The sequence below is a fragment of the Gavialis gangeticus genome, unplaced genomic scaffold (assembly GCF_001723915.1).
Source record: "Gavialis gangeticus isolate Ggan-Ray unplaced genomic scaffold, GavGan_comp1, whole genome shotgun sequence".
Taxonomy (NCBI): Eukaryota; Metazoa; Chordata; order Crocodylia; family Gavialidae; genus Gavialis; species Gavialis gangeticus.
Genome location: NW_017729006.1, coordinates 13,496,614 through 13,515,484, shown reverse-complemented (window position 1 = coordinate 13,515,484; position 18,871 = coordinate 13,496,614). Strand labels below are relative to the sequence as shown.

At 40.4% G+C, this 18,871-nt stretch overlaps 2 protein-coding genes across 5 annotated transcripts in view; one reads left to right on the top strand and one right to left on the bottom strand.

Moving 5' to 3' along the window:
• Positions 1-11,176, top strand: part of CAPN7 (calpain 7) — a 42,537-nt gene extending 31,361 nt beyond the window's left edge. For both annotated transcript variants that reach the window (XM_019508832.1, XM_019508833.1), the window contains 7 exons: positions 376-511; positions 1,044-1,119; positions 3,199-3,344; positions 5,143-5,205; positions 7,049-7,179; positions 9,614-9,706; positions 9,790-11,176. In XM_019508832.1, coding sequence (XP_019364377.1) covers positions 376-511; positions 1,044-1,119; positions 3,199-3,344; positions 5,143-5,205; positions 7,049-7,179; positions 9,614-9,706; positions 9,790-9,934 — 790 coding nt within the window. In that variant the 3' untranslated portion in view covers positions 9,935-11,176. The remainder of the gene's footprint in view (positions 1-375; positions 512-1,043; positions 1,120-3,198; positions 3,345-5,142; positions 5,206-7,048; positions 7,180-9,613; positions 9,707-9,789) is intronic.
• Positions 11,177-16,864: 5,688 nt separating this feature from the next.
• The window catches only part of SH3BP5 (SH3 domain binding protein 5), a 74,116-nt gene continuing 72,109 nt past the window's right edge, over positions 16,865-18,871 (bottom strand). For all 3 annotated transcript variants that reach the window (XM_019508829.1, XM_019508830.1, XM_019508831.1), the window contains one exon: positions 16,865-18,383. In XM_019508829.1, coding sequence (XP_019364374.1) covers positions 18,205-18,383 — 179 coding nt within the window. In that variant the 3' untranslated portion in view covers positions 16,865-18,204. The remainder of the gene's footprint in view (positions 18,384-18,871) is intronic.

Here is an 18,871-nt window from a genome sequence, read left to right as displayed (position 1 = left end):
CAAATGAAAAAAAAGATGAAAACCACTACTCTAGAAGACACAGGTTTCCTTCTGAATATCAGTACTAGCATCCTACATGGCAATCATTTGCTACCTTCTGAGTGTGTCCAGAAGTGGGTTTTATCTTGTCCTTTTTGTTGTCTGTGCTCTTATCTGCTGAGCCAAACCACTGTTCTCTTCCTGATCTAGCTTTACTGATGGCTTTGCTGCAACAAATACCAGGGAAAGCATTTATTACATAGCCCTATTTTTGCAGCTAGTGCCACAATTACAGCAATTATCCATTGCAGTTTGCCCAGTTTATCTTTGGATTTGCAGGTAGGTTTAGAGATATGAATTAGCATCTTTATTAATCAAATTATTGGTATTTATTAGCACTTGGGATGCAAAGCAAGGTCCAGTGAAAGATGCCTACAGCCTGGCTAATAATCCGCAATACAAACTGGAGGTACAGTGTCCACAAGGTGGAGCTGCAGTGTGGATCCTGCTTAGCAGACACATTACAGACAAGGTATTAAGTTCTATTCTAACTAAACCAATACTGGGGTTCTTTTCCTGTATTGTTTGTTGTAATTGATCATGTGCATAGAGCTAGATACAAGGCTGTCTACTTCTCTGCATTGTAATAAATGTTACTTTTGTGTTTTCTATAAGTGTAGGGAACTAAAAAGTGACCTATCTGCATTGTAATACATAAATGTATATAGTGTAACTCTTTCGTTTGGTCCACATATAGGATATGAGTAATATTATGTTAAAATATATGCTGTTTGTCTAGTTCTATTCACAGTTCAAAAACTTGAGGTAGACTTGTTACTTCGCCACCAGGAGACTCTAGCGGACTGGGCTGTCAGTGAAGTTTATTGAAATTTTTTTAGTCTTTAGTGGGAGCAGTCTTGGTGCATCCTTAAGCACCTTGGTGGATACAAATCCCAGATCAAGCCATGTGCTAAAACAAATGCAGTAATGCAAATTTTCGTGTTTTCAGTGCCTTCATAACAGTCTGGATCAGTGTGCAACTCACCATAATCATCTCTTTATAGGATGACTTTGCTCACAACCGAGAGTTCATTACACTGGTGGTGTACAAAACAGATGGGAAAAAAGTTTACTATCCAGGTATGGGTACAAAAGTTGCCAAGAAAAGTATGCTTGCGGTTTAATTAAGATGGAAAAGAAATCATGTTCAGAGTCATTCATGGGAGGGGCGGGGTTTCAAATTTTGACATAGTGACTTTTGCTTTTGACCAACTTGCAGAGTCTCTGGGATGTCTGTGCCACTGTTTTCTCTTTTCCTAGAATAGCTCAGACTTGCTGACCGTTCTGATTTTCAGAAGACTTGCCCTGTTCCCAGAATCTACTGAACTTAAGAAGAGCCTTTCTTCCTTTCAGTGTCCAAAACTCCCCATCAGGAGTTAACCATGCTTGATTTTTATGGTAATACTGCACTGTCATTGGAACCAGGCACAGGAGGAGATAGGCATGCACTCATTCCTAGAATGCTTTGCTAAGCATTTTACATAGAACCCGCACAGGAGGGGAAAGGTTCAAATTCTAGCCAAAACGCATTAAGCTGCCTAAATCTCCTTCTGAATCTGGGCTTTAATTGTCAGTCATGTTCTCATACGTAGATTGCTCTTGCCAATTACACTGGCCCATTGAGAGGTTTTTGTTTTGTGTTAGCTGTCAGAAAGGGCAGATCCCATCATGTTCAGTGAACCATGCCAAGAAGTTGCTTTAGATTCCAGGCTGTTTCTGCAGGGAAGGTCCTTTGGGATCTAGGCAAATCGTCATCTGTATTTCCAAAGAGAGGGTTTCATTAAAAGTATTTTGTTCTTTCTTGGTACATCAGTCATGTCTCTGACTACTATTAGCAGCAGCACTTATGTGATCTTTTGACTAAAAAGTGACCTCCCTAGTGGGTAAAGTCAGTCTTGGTACCGTAGAGTGATTATTTCATCTGTGCCTAAAAGATCTTCTACAAGGGGTTTCTACCCACAGGTAGATCTTTTAACTTGAACATAATATCTGCCTAAGTCTTGTTTTATCCTATGTCCTAATTTATTTTATGCTGCTTTTAACCCCTCTCACAGATTCAGATTATCTTAAAGTATTGCAACAGATTTGTAGAGCTGCAATATTATTTTTTCCACATCTGTTCAGATGAAACCAGGGCAGTGCAATTCAATTGTTTGGCACAGAGACCAGGATTTCCCAAGCCTAAGCTTCAATTTGTTACCCTCCCTCCTCTACACCCCCCCCCACCTCCAGGCATTTAAAAGGGACGTAGTCCATGCAAAAGAAAATAAAGCCTGATCCTATGCCTACTCAAAGCCAGCAGCTAGGTCCTCCAGATTTTAGTGGGGCAGGAATAAGCCTGAAGAACACCCAAGGTTCCAATAAAAGTCTGAGCTTTCCTGACATGTTCTTAAGCACTGTCAATGTCTGGCAGTGTATGTTAAATAAATTACATAGTGATGCAGTCATTCAGATGGATCTCTTATACAGGTAGTTACTGCAATCAAGTCCGTAACTATAGAGCTGTCAGTCTGTGCTAAAAGTGAATGCATTATTTGAGGGGGAACAATACAAAAAGGAGAAAACAATATTGTAAAACTTCATTTTTAGAAGAATCCAAAATAGTTTTGGTTTTGGTTTTTTTAAAGCCTACATCCTAGACATGGATTCCTGGACTGCCTTTTGCCATGCTCTAAAAGGCATGTCTGTAAGAGACGTCTCTTAGGAAGGACTTCCTGCTTAAATTTTTTTTTTAATAGGCCTACATAAAATCTCAGTATAGGAGCCCATTAAAATAGAGGTGTCATACCTGATGACTCCCTTTGAATTCATTGGAACTTGGATTGGACCCTTGATGCAGGACTGAAGTTGTATTTCCCAGCATACCCTGGGAAAAGTCATTCTTGATTCACCAAGAAGGTACAATATTGTGCCCAGTTTCCCAAAAGCTAATTAGGCATTCACTGAAAAGACTCCAAAACACGTTCAAAAGAAAGCTAAAGATGCTGTTGTGTTTAAAATAGCATGCCTGGGTACTTGTAGTGTAGTCTGGTTGCTGTCTGTTTGGTGTCGGTAACCTAACTGCTCAGCAGAAAGTACACCAGTGCAAAATGGCTAATGATTGTCAACAACCCTGGGGGGTTTTGGTGATGTGGTAATATGCACTTTTTCCACCCCCAGCTGACCCATCTCCATATATTGATGGGATTCGGATAAACAGCCCCCACTATCTAACAAAGATAAAGCTGACCTCTCCAGGATCCCACACGTTTACCTTGGTGGTGTCACAGTATGAGAAACAGAACACAATCCACTATACTCTCAGGGTATGTATTAAAAACAGCATGCAAACATATTATAATAAATTTACATTCACTGTTAAAAATATGGGGGAGAGAGTGTCCATGACTTGGCAGGGTTTTGTAAAATATCTGTTCCTTGAAATAAGTATTTGAAGCCGTTTTACAAGAAGTATTTTTGGATAAATGTATTTATTTTGGGGAAGTGTGAATGATAGACTTGAAGCACTGGAAGAAGGCAGACATCATGTAGGCCAGTGCGTTCTGGTTCTGTTTCTGTAGGGCAACATAATGTCAGTGGATTTAGTTGCATAATATTTCAGTCCGTGGCCTTCCTCAGTTTTTATGGGATTTTCTGAAGTAGTATCCACTAGGGACTAGGTTAAAAAGGTAAAAGTATTTTTATTTCTTATAAGTAAAGGCCAAAACATGACCCAGCTTTCACCCACCTTGGATTTTAATTGAAATGGCTTAAAATATTTTCTCACTGCTTCTCCAACTCTTTATGTTCACGATGAAAATTAAAGGTCATTCTCTAACTGACAGATCTCATGCCAATGCATTAAATGTTTCCTTTGCTACTAAAAGTAGTAAAACACAGCTCATACACACTGCCTCTACACTGACACTAAATTCATTCCATAGAATTGTTGCATTTCAGTCGCACCTGTCCCAATCCAGCCCTAGGTTTCATGCTTAAATGCAGACTAGTTTGACAGGCACTGCTGAAATGAAAACCCACTGTCCTAGTTTAGTACCTTTTGTTGGTCCCTTTATTCTTTTAATATCCCGTGACTGCTCACAAATAGTGAAAAATGAGAAACATTTAAAAGTACTGTATAAGTAGGGCATGTTTTAGAGTGAACAGAACTGCTTCCTGTTTAAATACTAACCTTGTTCCCCACCAAAAGACATGCTGGGAGGAGAAAAGGGAGGCTGTAGAGAATTATGGCTGGAGCCCCTTCACCAGCCCAATGCAAAGGGGATGACATGGACAGCAATATTGAATGTTACAACGCTTCAAGGAGTGTTAACTGCTGTTCTCAAATGCCCCTTTCTGGACTCTAAGCATTCATTCTTCTCACTGGCACCGGCCCTTTCCTTTCTGTATTTTACTTGCACTGCTTAGTGTAACTTTGCATGCTGACCACATTGAGTAGCTAGTCAGAGCATGGCGAAACAAGACAGAAGTAGCATTAGAGGAACAGGGACTGCTAGAGTGGGTAGTGGCTGCCAGGAAACATCTCAAAAGCACTATGTTTACCATCTTGAGGAAGGGACATGGGCTTAATAAAGGGATACTCAGCCTATGGCTTGAGCCATAATTGGTTCTCTAGCACTTCACAGAGAATGTTACTTGTGTGCATGCACGAACTGCACACCTTGGCTGTGTCTTTCCTGCCTATATGCAGCTACATGCTGTAGGGTACTGTTTTATCCCCCCCCCCCCCCCCCCCCCCCCCCGAATTGAAATGTTTGCCACAGTTAACCTCAGGGGGTGAGATCAACACTGGCTCTGATTACTGATTGTGGGGCTTCTGAACTAGTTGGAACTGAGTCATTGAGCTGATGGTTGGAAGGGGTGAGACAAGTAGACACTCTGGAAGGATTCCTGTGGATATAGATACTTATGACTTTCTATAATATCACCTTTTATAATACCAGTAGTGTCACTGAGCCTTTTTTTACCTGATCTGAGATGGAAGGGAAATTCAGATCTCCAAAGCTGAAACATGCATATAGCCTCTTGCAATGCCTTTAGGTCATAATTTCATACAAGTGCACATGTGATTCACGTGACTGAATTCTTCTTTTTACCATGTAGGTGTATTCAGTATGCAAGTTCACCTTTTCCAAGATCCCTACACCATACACCACCTCCAAAAGGGTAAGGAAATAGATTTTTTTTTCCCTATATATTTCATTGAATAATAGTCCGTGGTCCTGCCAAATTCTAGATAATGGGAAAGGACACTTCTGCATGTGCTTTTCGTAAATGTTTGTATTCTTCCTGCAAGAAGAACTCTTGACAGCCACTAATTTCACCTAGATTTAACAGGAATGTATTGTGCATCCTTTACTTCAGTTAAACCAGGACTGCACTACAAGTTTTCCTCCTACTAGACAACCACATCTGCAAAAAGTCCTTTGTTGGTGTAGCTTATGTCATCTGAGGAGGTGCTTTTTCCCAAATGAGACTACTCCTTTTGCCACTATAAGCTGCATCTGCATTTTGGCATGTTGCTGTTACAGCTACAATGAAAAATCCTTTATGCCACTTATTGTGATGCTCTGTTTAAATGCCCTGCAGTGATCAGAACTGTTTTGTGACAGAACTAGCTTATCAGAGCCCAGCAAGAGGGAGTTCCTTTATTCCTCATCTCTGGAGACCAACAATACCAGTAATAAAGGACTGCTAGCTTTATGGAGGTAGCCTTTGCTATTAAACAGCATTAAGAACCAAATGTTATCTAGGTACTCAAGATCCAAAAAACAAAAACATTCCATGTAAGCTCAAATTTTTTCATACCTGGTATTTAGGATTAACAGCCCACATTTAACATTAAATGATAGATAATGACTCCTAACTAGATGACAGTCTGAAGAAGTTAGAAGCTCTTTATTCTACTGTTTCTATATTGTGGAATGTGTTTAATAGCTTAGGCCTAACCATCTCTTAGACTTAAATCAGCTCTAAATCTGACCTAACAGACATCCTTAGGGTTCACTAGATACTATCCATTGATAAGTTAAGATTCCTGCTAACATATGTGATAAGAATGTCTTCCTTCAACAACTGTTGGAGATGAATATTTTCCAATTAGTATGAAGCAAGGATGCATTTTTTAAATTTGTCATATATTTAATTTTGCATTAACAAAATGGTGTAATTGCAAGAAAAAGCAGCTGCTTATAACGAGTTTTAAACAGTCTTGAGTCTCAACACTAAGCTGGTGAGAGTGATTTGGCAAATCTGGAGAGGATAACGTCTCTCTTACTGACCAGCAGGAGAAATGCTCCAACAGATGGTGTTTTCCTTGAGATCTGAGCAACACTCTTTTACTGCTGGTATTTGTCCTCTTGAAATGTAGTAGCATCTTCATACTCCATTCCATCCTCCCTTTCTCCCATCTCCCCTGTGCCCTTGGGGTGTGTGCCTGGATTGCTGATCCTTGGTTATTGTGAATACAAAATGACAGTTTATATTATGTTTGAGGGTGGAAGGGAGGAGGCCTTTTAAAAAGGCAAAAATACTAAGATGGTGCTGTTTTATTTTCTGCATTCCACCACAATAAGTATTGCAGTATGATTAATGGGCTAAACTGTGGCTCCTTCTTTATCAAATATCAAACTTAAGATTACCAGACAGCAAATTATCTAGTAGTAGCCCCATAATATAATCAAAGGGAAAAGATGGTTACTAAATTATTAATACAAATAAGGGTCCCTTGGCTTTGATCTAAATAAGCAGAGGATCACATTAAAAAGTCAGTGGGAGCCTCTATACAAAAATAGTCTCTAAATGTGCTCCTCTGAATACTACAGAAAAAAATTCTGACCCACGTTGGAGTAAATCAAGAGAAACTGAGGTCAGTAGAGAAACAGCTTTTCACACCAAAGAAGAAAATCCAGGACCTCATTTTTGCTTATTTTTACCCCCCACCCCCAAAAAAAAAAAACAACCCCAAACTGTCTAATTATACTATGGCTTTGTGTTTTGTTTGCTATAGGTTAATGGGCAGTGGAAAGATCATAGTGCTGGAGGATGTGGGAATTTCAGAGATTCCTATAAAAACAACCCCATTTATCAGTTTCAGCTAGAGAAGACTGGGCCATTACTAATTGAACTAAGAGGACCAAGGTTTGTGAAAAATAAATAAGGGTTGCAAGGCTTTGATCTAAATAAACAAAGGATCACATTTAAAAAGTCAAAGTAGGATTCACTGTACAGAAATAGTCTCTAAATGTGATCCTCTGAATGCTACAGAAAACTTGTGAGTACTTGAGCAGGGTGGAATAGAGTTGCACTTAAGTGCCTGTGTACCCCTAAAGATATGGACAAATACACTTTTTAGCTCCTTTTAAAACAGGAGAGGAAGCAGGAGCTGCCACTTTGGAATATGTCACCTGTTAGATCTGTGAGACCCAGTACTGATACAAGTTTTAACTAAAACTTATTTTGACCCTGAATGAGCAAAGTTAAAGTTGCTGTGATTTTTTTGCTACAGTTTTATTGCTATAGAGTCAGGCAGACCTAACAGCTGCATCCTAATGGCTTAGATGAATATTCTTTGATTAGCAATACAGCTGTATGTGCCCCCTCATATACTTAGTAGATGGAATAGGACCTGGCCTAACAGAGAACTTTGTTAAATCTCCTCTGGGGAGATGGGAAGCTGCTTGCAAAAAAGATCAAGAAAAGGAGGGAATTATTTCTGATGGAAATGTTTCAGGTTCACTTTAACAGCTTAAGCAGACATCTTGGTTTCAATATCAGAAGATCCTCTCTGATAGGTGGGAAGAGTAAGTAGAAACCCTTTCTTCTATAGTTCATTATATCAAGGTCAGACCCCTATTGGGTCCTGAACAGCAGGAAAAATGCAAGGAGCCCTCCTCCCCTCCTATAAGCGTGTCTCCTTCACCTGTGAAGTGGAGCTAGCTTGCCTTATCCCTGGTCTCTGAAACTGTAACAGTGTATGGGCCACCCTGCTGCTTGCCTATGGATAGTGCCACTCTCTTCCATTACATAGCTGCACCTGCCTGAGTGCAGCTGTGCTCTCGATTAGGCTAGAGCAGTGATTCCAAGCCAGGGTCTCACTGTTAAGGGTACCTATACCTGCTTCACACAGGAAGGTCAAGAGATTTCAAGTAGAGATCCAGAGAGACAAAAACTTTCTAAGCCCTGTTGTGGTCTTTGTTTCATAGTTGGTAGGGTCAGAAGGGACCGAAGCAGATCATCAAGTCCGACCCCCTGCCATGGGTAGGAAAGGATGCTGGGGTCAAACGACCCTGGCTAGGTGATTGTCTAGCCTCCTTTTGAGTTCTTTGCAACAGAAGAATGACTCTTTTTTTTATTACTATGCAAAAATAGTAAAAGAGTGGAAGCTAAAAGTTAGCATTTTCTGAGGGATGCTGTGAGACTAGCAAGGTGTGGGGAGCCTTGAGTCTAAAAAGGTTGAGAACCACTGAGCTATAGAGGCAGATGTATCAGTGCCAGCTATGGACCATCTTTCGTCCTAAACTTTCCCGAAGTCCAGGCAGTATTCAAATAAGTCTATAGTGGAAATATAGCCATCACTGGGGTGAACTGGGGCAGCTGTTTTACACAAGTGGTGCTGCTTATTGGTCCTTAAGGGCTCATAGAATACGGTGCAGGATTGAAGGGGGAATTTAAGGTAAAATATAATTAAGTTAAAATGTAACCAGTAAGGCTTTAAAGACCGGAGCTGAAGTGGCATGTAGAAGGGCTTCTGTTTAAGTCGCAGCTTATCTGGATGTCTGCTCCCAGTCAGTGGGAGAGAATTTGCTCAGTAATGAGCAGCAAACCCCCCGCAGAGATCACTTTTACACTTCCTCAGTAAAGTTCCTGGCTGAGGGTAGAGGGTTACTGAGCAGTAGGCCAACAGCTATATGTTCCTGTTCACAAAGCTGTGAGAAGCCATGTTAAGTGGAAGCACTTACCCCCTGGGAGCACTGTGAACAAGCCTTGCTGCTGTCCAGACATGAGAAACTGTGGAGATTGTTTCATGGAAAAAACCAGGTTACTTAGCAGTTGCTGCAGAAGCAATAAGTTGACACTCCTTTCTCAGCACTTCTTGATTTGGGGAGGACTTGATTCCAAGTAGGTCACAGGGCTGTGGTACGTCACCCTCTTAAGCTTTGCGAGGCCAGGTTGTCCTCAGTTACCCTGACATAACGTGAGAGACCCTACTGGTCGGGTAAATTTGGACTTCTGTCTCTGCCATTCAGCACAGGCACTGAGGTAGGTAACCACAGGCCTTACCACTTACGCTTCTGGACTTGTACTGCCTAGTAGGCAGCTCCCACACATTATGGTGCTGGGATTAAAATCGTCACAAATTTTTGCAGCTAAATTCATGTCTTGGTAAGCCTCTGAAAAAGTAATTGATGATATTAGTGGGACTGACTAGCAGAAATTGTTGTGATCTAGTTTACAGGTGTTTTCTAATCAGGTTACAGCTTATTTGATGCACAACTTCTCAACCTAGCAGGATTAGTGTCCCCTTTCTTCGAGTTGGCAATGATATATAAATGGTCTCTGTCTTTATTTGTAGACAATACAGCGTTGGGTTTGAACTTATCACAGTCTCTACAGTAGGAGATCCTGGTCCCTCTAGCTTTCAGAAAAAGAACAGTGGCGATTACAGGTAATACCATGCTTGATTTAAATGCAGTATTCTTTCCTTTCAACAAGTATATGCGATTAAACTTGCACTTTCTTTCATTATAGATGCGGCTTTTGCTACTTGGAAGTGGAAAATGTACCTCCTGGGGTTTATAATATCGTTCCAAGCACCTTTCTGCCTCAACAAGAAGGTCCTTTCTTCTTGGACTTTAATAGCATTTCCCCTCTTAAGGTAGCACAGCTTCAGTGACACGGCACATTACACTGCTGTCTAGGGAAACAGTCAAGATTTTACAGCTATGCCACATCCAGAGAACATGGGAAGAACCTATATATAATTTGCATAAAAGGGAACTGCAGTCTACCTGTAGAAGCCCTAGCCAAAGGCACAGGGCAGTCTGCTTTATTTAACTGCAAACAGGCAGTTTACTTACAGCTTTTTGTAGTGCTGGCATCAAAGAAAAAATGCTTCAGATTTTGACTGAAGGTATATTGAATGTGTGAATATGGTTGAAAATAGATCTTTTGACTGTGTATGAAAATGAATCGGCAGACCTTAATTTACTGCATTTTTGTTTTAAATTGAAACTTGATGAAGTAGTGGAAAGAGAAGAACTAAGTATTGAAGTCTTTCCTCTTCTTCCCAAACACAGGGTATATTATTTCTTATGACATAATTCTTAGTAAACCATTAAGAGAAAAGGAAGGGTTCCTGTGTACTGTGCTTATTCCAGAATAACTGAAAGGCATTAGTGCCGTTGTCATGCATGCCTAGTGCTCAGAAGTATTTAGGTGAGAAAATCAATTGCACTCAAGTAAAATACACCTGAATTTGCTGCTTCTGAGCATCAGCGTGTACATTGAATTCATAGTAGCTTGCCACCAGCAGCCTATGCCTTCATTTGGAGGAAGAAGATAGCAATGGCTAGAATTCTCCCCGTCTAAGAGAGCACTTCACTGCACTTCCAGGCACTTTTGTACTCATCAGCTTCTTATTCCTAAGTATGTATGACATTAAGATGGCACATCCCTAAGAACATTTTCTTTTTCCTTCTCGGCACTAAGACCTTTATTCCAGCCTAGTATTTAAAACTGTGGGAAGATTTTTGTTGGCCTAATCTATAAGCAGTATAACACTACTAGTTCCATTTGCAGAAAAGCAGCTGTAACATTGTTAGCTTCATGACTGAGAATCATGATTTTGTCTTTAAAAATCAGCAGTTTAAATGCTGCTTCTCCGTGAACGGGGCTTTTTGGAGCTGAGTGCAGGCATTCCAAGAAGCTCCTCCATAATAAGGCACATGGAAGATCACCTAAGCACCTGTTATGGGTTGTTGTTTGTTTTTTAAATAGTAAGTGTCAAGAGAAAAGATGCATGTTCTTTGACCTTAATCCCCTGAAGTAAATGTAAGAACTCCTACTGAAAGGAGTGGGGGTGGCCCAGATCACCTCCCCTCCCCCAGCTCAATTTTGGTATATATTATTCCAAAAAGAACTACTGCAGTAGTTGAGAGAGTTTTATGAAGGGATTTAAAATCATTTTAGTCTTAAACAAGGCAGACTTCCATTGTCTGTCTATCATTTCTGTTCCCAGGAGTTTTAAGATGACTTGTAACTCAAAAGCCATTTGACATTCTCCTTCACATGGTCCTGAAATGTTTCCATCTGGGAAATTTTCCAAGACAAAAGTTGAACTGTATTTTTGGAGGGAGGAAATTGCATCTGATCATAAGTAACTGAGCACACACATTTAACTGGAATACTGTGCATTGTTATAGAGGCCAATGTTAATACAGTGCTTTCCCTTCAAGTTGGCTACAATAAATTTATCAAGCAGCTTAATAGCACAAGATAGCTTTTGTTTAATCTCCCTGGGTTAAACAGCTGCTAAAGGAAGAAAGTAGTTTGGAAAAAAATGTGTAGAACATGTGCTATTTAATTGCAGTTCTCTGAAAGACCATCTGGGCTCAGAGTTAAAGCGCACTGCCTCTCTGCCAGTAACTCCCTGTTTATCATCTGTGCATGAAAGCTGTACAATGGAAGCTATAACAGATATCTAACAGGAACTCTGGTTGCAGTTCAGCAAACAACAAAAGGCTTAAAGATGTAGGTTGGACTATTAATATCTGCAGTGAGGCTGTGGGGATTGTGATATAGGTGAAAGGAGCCTGCTCTTGTGGGTGAAGCCATAAATCTAACATATCCTTGTGTAATGAGCACATTACGGGGTAAGATTGGTAAGTCAGGCTAAGTCCAAGAGTTGTGAGCCACAATATAAAGAGGGATGTAGGTGTGGCATACCCCTAATGGTCACTTTTCAGGCAAATAGTAGCATGAGTGGTTTAAACAGTGCAACTGCTTTTATAGATTTCCAAAAAACGGAAGCAGGTGGATTTACATATTTAAATACTTCTCCGCCCCTTTAAAGGATAGGATTTTTAGCTGACTGACCAATCAAGCAAGTGGACTTCCTTAAGGCAAGAACAGGCTGTTGACTACCAAGTGAAATGGGGTCACCTGCAATGCAGGAAGTGGAAGTTAAACATAATTAGTTAGTCCTCTATCTCTATCCTTTCTTTCACTTAGCATGGAATAGAACAGATGCACAGAAGTTACTGTGGAGTGGTCAGTCTCCATCCTTTCAATTTATGGAAAGAGAAAATGAGTTAGACTGTCCATTAACTAAGATCAGTGAATACCCTCCTGTTCATAGGTGTCTGCTCTACAAGAAGTCTCTGTCTCTGCCCCATCACCAAGGTAGCACAGTAGCTTTTATGGTGATGAACTGACTGGGAGCTTACAGTCACTTTATTTCACTACCCTACAGCACAGAATTTACTTTAGACTGTAAAACATGCAGATGAGAGGGATTAAGGAAGACTCACCTGTCTGATGCCAGGAGCAAGGATAAGTTTTCATCACTACCACTAACAGTGTTGTGACTTGACAGAGCTAGTCCGTATTAACATTTGAGACCAGGTATGCTCGGTATGAAAGTCTTTTCATCTAGTCAGTGGTTCTCAACCTTTTTTGTACCAGGACCCATTTGTAAACAGAAATGGCGAGTCCCTACCCAGTGCCCGTCACTCCTGACCCACTGCCTCCAGCCCTCCAGTGTGTGGGCCAGGCGTGGGTGTGTGGAGCAGGGGAGCATGGGTGGGGGGGCCCACAAGCAGCCCCTTGCAGGCTGGAACTCTGCCAGCCTGCAAGGGAAAAGCCATGGTTTCCCACATTTTCCTCTTTTAAAGGAGAACCCATTTTTAAAGTTTGTTTGCAACCCACTTTTAGGTCATGACCCACACATTGAGAAATGCTGATCTAAATCCTTTTTAAATATTGCACTGTTACCTTCTGACAATAGAGAACGGTTTTACACTTAGTTGAGGCATGTCTTGTCTTAGCTTTCACCATACAGTAAACAGGAAATGACCAATCTTTGATTTGCAGAACTTTCTGTTGGAATAAATGCAAATGTAGGTGCCCACTTTTTGCATTCTGTACACCTTAAATCATTTTGGTGCAAGACATTTTTTCCTTTCGTTTAAACATTTTATTTAAAAAGGGAAACTGCTGTTCTTATCTAACAAAACTAATAGTTGCAGAGCAAGGATTTTGATCTTGTTCTGAAGATACTTTACCAGATGAGTTTAGTGGACTGTTGCTATCATTAATTGACAGCCAGGAAAGTCCCCAGATGACAAAGCTGAGTAGCTGATTTTTGGGGCTAAAACTATGAAGTTGAGAGAATCCTACAATGGTGTAATTTAACACCTTTACACAAGAAATAGGAGTTGACTTAAAAGGCTATGCAGCTGTCCAAAAACTAGTTGATGTAGTTAGTCTGGTTTCTCAAATCAATTGGTGTCACACCTGGAAGTTGATAAACAAACATACTACTGTACTTCCAGTAAGATGACATGTGCACACATGTACACACCCCCCCTCCTATTTGTAGTTCTTACTTTTGTTTCACTTGTTACCAAATGCAACTCAAGTTTATTTAAGATACTAAATTACAAAGATTCATGTTATATTCACAAGCATGCACTTCACTTGTCACATATTTGGTCATTTCAACTTTCCACTGCTAGATGTTTTGTGTAGACCAAAGACCACAGGTACATTAGCTGGTCTAGGACTTTTCTAAGAAAAGTACTAAATTTCCATGTGGCTACTCTTGCTGCGCGCACTGGACTACATAGTGAGCCTGGAGGATATTTACATACAGACAATGGCACATCCTGCACTTTCCCTTAAAACACATGCACTGTAGACCTTCTACTTAGCTCTTTATAGTGAATCCTACTGTAGCACTGCCGAAGATATTTGCCACCTGGAGGTCCAGAGCTGTGATCTGTGTTTTTTAAACTCTGGGTTAGTTGTCTGGGTAAATCTACCAGTGTTCTGAAAAGCCCCTTCTCTTTATAGCTGCTTTCAACAATAGTACCCACTGTTTCCATCCCATCTAAGACAGTCAACCTGAAAGATTTCATTAAAATGTAGTGTCCTAAGCATGGCAAAATGTTTGCATTCTAACTTTGCATCCAATTGTTATGATTATACACAGGTATTTTACCCAACAGAATAGCAGGAGGATTCTCCACTGAAAATTAAACATTCTCAGTACCTGCCATATATAGAGGCATTTTAAACAAATTTTGCCTATCTTTAGGATTAAAAAAACAGTACAAGGAGTATCTTTTCAATATACATGTTAAAGATAAAGCTTTAAACACTGTGAAGCTAGAATTCACTCCTCATATTGCTGTGTTTTGCTCTGCAGTACAATCTCAGTCCAAGGCTGCTGAAGTGTTCATACATATTTTAAACATCAGAGGCTTATTTTTATACTCTTAACAACATGGCCAGCTACTGTAATTCTAGATTCAAAGATGAATTGAGGAGTCTAATGTGAAAATATATGTAACTGGAAAAAGCTTGCTCACTTGTCTGTATTTCATAGTAATATTCTGCTCATACACATTTGTCATTTATCTGTGTATACAATACACAGAAGTAGCTTTTTAAGAGTTACAAAGAATAAAAGAAGTTTTCATAAAATTCCATGTTTACAGTTGGACATTTTATTAAAGCATCTTTCTGAGTATCAAAGCCAGCATAAGCAAACTAGGGAGCTCTGCATACACCTTTCTAGTGTACATGCAGCTGCTGAATGCTTGAAGTACCCAACAGAAGCAGCCTTCTGCATGTTTACTAGGGCTGTTCGAAGCTTCAGTTGCTGATTCGATTCAGTGGAGCCGAATCAAATCAGGAGACCCTTTAAGTTCTCCAAGTCGAATCAGAACCCTCTGAATCTATTCGGAGAGATCCGGTCCACTTCCAGGTCTGCTGCAGAGCGTGCAGGGTATACCAGGGGGTGGTCCCCTGCATGCTCAGCGGTGGACACGGAAGTGGACTGGAAGTACAGGCAGCCCTTGGACTTAAGACGCACTTGGTTCCTGAAAGCCACATCTTAAGTTGAAACGTAACTTGGAACCAATTTTTCCCATACAAAACAATGTTATAAATGGGGGATTGGTTCCTGAACCAAGGCCCCATACCCTATTTTCACCAAAACTAACCCAGAATCTCTTATTCAGTCAATTTATAGATAAGTAATATAGCTACATTAATGTATTTATATTATAAATAGCAATCATATTGATTTGGAAAGACTTCTTTGAGGTGACTTTGCTGGGCTTTTTGAAGGGTTGTTGGCTGGAGTCTTCTCGGGAATCTTGGCTGCTTTCTTAAAGCCAGCATCCAAGGAAGTTTGGACAGATGTTCTCCAGGGAGATGGGCAACATAACCAACTTGTTCGCTGGCACAGCATGGTGTTGAATCAAGCATTGTAAAGTCAAAAATAGAGTCAGAAAGTTGAAACAGTGTCAATTTAGAAACGTTATAAGTTGAGGACTGCCTGTACTTCCGGTCCACTTCCAGGTCTGCTGCCAAGCAGGCAGAGGGACCCCCACGCTCCTTTGCAATGCTCCATCCACCCCACCATCTCAGTGTTCACCAGCCACGCCTGGTACCACAAGGTATGTAGAAAAAACTTTTAAAGCTGTGTCTATGGCCGAATCGCTGATTCTCCGAATCAGCGTCAAATCTTATGATTCAGATTCAGCCAAATCAAATTGGGACAGTGATCTGAATCAACTAATCGAATCACTGTCCCCCGAATCAGGCCAAATCTGAATCGAATATGGTTTGCTTCACACATCCTTAATGTTTACTCCTTTCAACCCTACAGATGGGTCAGCTCATTTTCAAGAACAGCTGCTGGTAGTTTCCTAGGCCTTGACACTCTTGTTCCAGTAGAGTGAGATGTTGGAGGTAAGCAAGTGCATTGCATAAAAGAGAAAACTTCTTATCTTAGCTCCAGTGGGACATAATTAATCCTTCCATAATGCAGGTTGTTTGGTAGGGACTTACCTTGTGCCATTTTATACCAGGATGAATTTGATGTTGAGAGGTCAAAAGCAGAAGGGTGATTAAGAGTTGTCAGCTCTGCAAAAATAAGTAGTCGGTACATAATTCCTTGGCTGATTTACTTAACTAGAAGGTAAGGTGGCCAAGCATCAAGTGACACTTGTTAAAACTAACCATTCTTCCTCAAGTTGTTATCTCAGAAGTTGGAATGTGCTGATGATGACCTAAGGGCTAAGCCTTTTGCAAGTGCCAGGTGACCTTCTGTGTTCAACTTCTGCATGTTAACATTAAATCTATCTTCTGAAATCAGATTTCTGTCCCAACAGAGGTGTCAGACAACATACAATATCTCCCCCTCCACTACATACCAAGTAATCCTTTAAAGGCAGATTTTCTTTTGTTGGGTTTTTTGTTTTGTTTTGTTTTGTTTTTTACTTAAAATTGGCCAGTCATAAGCCAAATGTGACGTGAATGAAAGTCTAGTTGAAAGCTATCATGAAATAATTGTTTGGATATAGCAAAGTAGTCAGTGCCAGGGTCTTGCCTGAAAAGTCTCAAGTGTCCTGGGTACACATTCCAATCAAGTACCAGTGCTGAAATTAAATTTACATTAAGCTTCATTTTACCTTACTAAAGACTAGGGCATTTGGCATTAGAATGGCGAGAGACCAAACTGACTTCCTTGGGTGAATCTGGACTACATATGTATACACATGACTACTACTTGTAAACATCCTCTTACACTTAATTTACTGTGGAACTAGATTTATAATAATGGTTGAAATAGCCACTGTTTTAGACACCGTAATCTTGCACAAGTCAAAATAAAATATGGAAAACCAAAATGTTTACTGTAGTGTGAAGAATTTTACATTTACTTTGAGAATAGATACACAAGCGGTGGCAGGGACAAAATACACCAGGACTGCAAAACATGGAATAGAAAACCTTGGATGATACTTAATTCCCATCAAATTAACAATATAAACTGACATGTTTCAGATACAGTATGGTGCTCTCAGAAATGTCTAGCCACCAAACTTAAGTCCTAGGATTTTTACTACTATTTATTAGCATAATTACCAGACACACTACTGCCTAACAGCTGCTGCCAAAACATGCCCCACGCCCTTTCTACTTTTAGTGAATTTTTCTAGGCCATACTAAAAATCTCAAGTCCCTTAAACAGTCATAAAACCTCACACATTACAACCTACAGAAAAATTAAGAACACTGTCAAGCCACATGGGCAATTCCTTTTCTTCATGCACATCTTAAGGGCAAGCCCCCTTCAAATTTGGTAGGTATCTAACAAGACTGTCCTACACGCACCCTTGAATCTTGTTTTACAGTAATAACACTTAAAGTGCTGATAAATTATACTTATGTTCTCAAGAAAAAAAAGAGTCCTGTACTTTTTTGTCACTAGATTTGTCCTTAGAAGGCAGCCACACAAAGAGCAGGTAGGTAGAAGGGGCACGTAGCTACTGAACATCACCATGTTTCTGTTATCCTCTTCGACCAAGTCTTAAGGGCAACTAACCTTCTCCTTGCTGGAACACTGGAGAGCGAGTGAAGGCTGCTAGACCCACACATGCAACAACTTCCCTGTATACAAAATGTTCCTACAGGTTCATTATAATACAGACAAATATAGGTGTTTAAAGGAGACGCCACTTAGATTTCAGGGATTCACTGTATCTAAAGAGTATCATTCTACAAAACTGAAGCCAAACTTCTCACCACCAATATTTGGCTTGGATTTCAGACCCCTATTGGCATGAGTTTACACATGAACATTACCAGTTATTGCTTCAGCCAGGCTGCTACAAAACGGTTTACAAAGGCTGTGAAATATGAGCACAGCTATATGTATGACAATCTGTCCATCCTACAAAGATTTCACTGAAAAAAACATCAGCCCTCAACATCAATTCCACTCCTTTAGTGCAGTTTTAAATTTTTATAGTAAACACTTAAGATTTGGCATATATTAAATAGTTATTGGCACACTTCTTCGGACACTGAGAAGTTCATGTATAAATACCAATACGCCCATTAACCAGAGTAGGATGGGAGGAGAACAATTCAGCCAATCTGGGCAGCTTTTCTGCCTGCACTTAAGCCCTCCTTGATTTTCATGCACTGAAGTGAGAGCTGTTTCATTCGGTTATCCAAAGCCAGGCCCTCAGCGGAGTGACTGTTGCTGCTCCTATTCTTGTTCGCCTTGTCACCCGTCTTGGTCTCAGCCCCTTCTGCCCTATCCCCTGGAAAGACAGGAGTAAAATGTTCAAACTCGAGTCAATACCACAATCTGGACACCAATGCTGCTTCTTTCACCAAAGGATCCGAGAACCCAAAAGGAGCAGTATTGTTTTAAGGAAATATACATGAACTAAAGCTGGTTTCCCAGGTCACAAAAACCTGTGCACTGCCTCACTAAGTGAATCCCAAAACAAGCTCAGGTGCAGCACACAAGAGTTTTAGTAATCCTGCAATCTGAATTTCTTAGCTAAAGATTGTTAAGCAACTGCCAAAGGTGGTTGCCTTCAACAGCTTATTTTATGAGCTCTCAGAAGCAGGATTTTCACCCAGCCAGATATCAGGGATTTAAAAAAAATAAAGTCAAACAAAAAAAACACAGCTCAGTACTTATCTTGGAATAAATATAATGGCAGACTCTAAAGGCAGGATAGATCAAATGCATCCTACTGCTCCTCTAGTACCACTTCTGTACTGAATGGGGGGGGGGGGG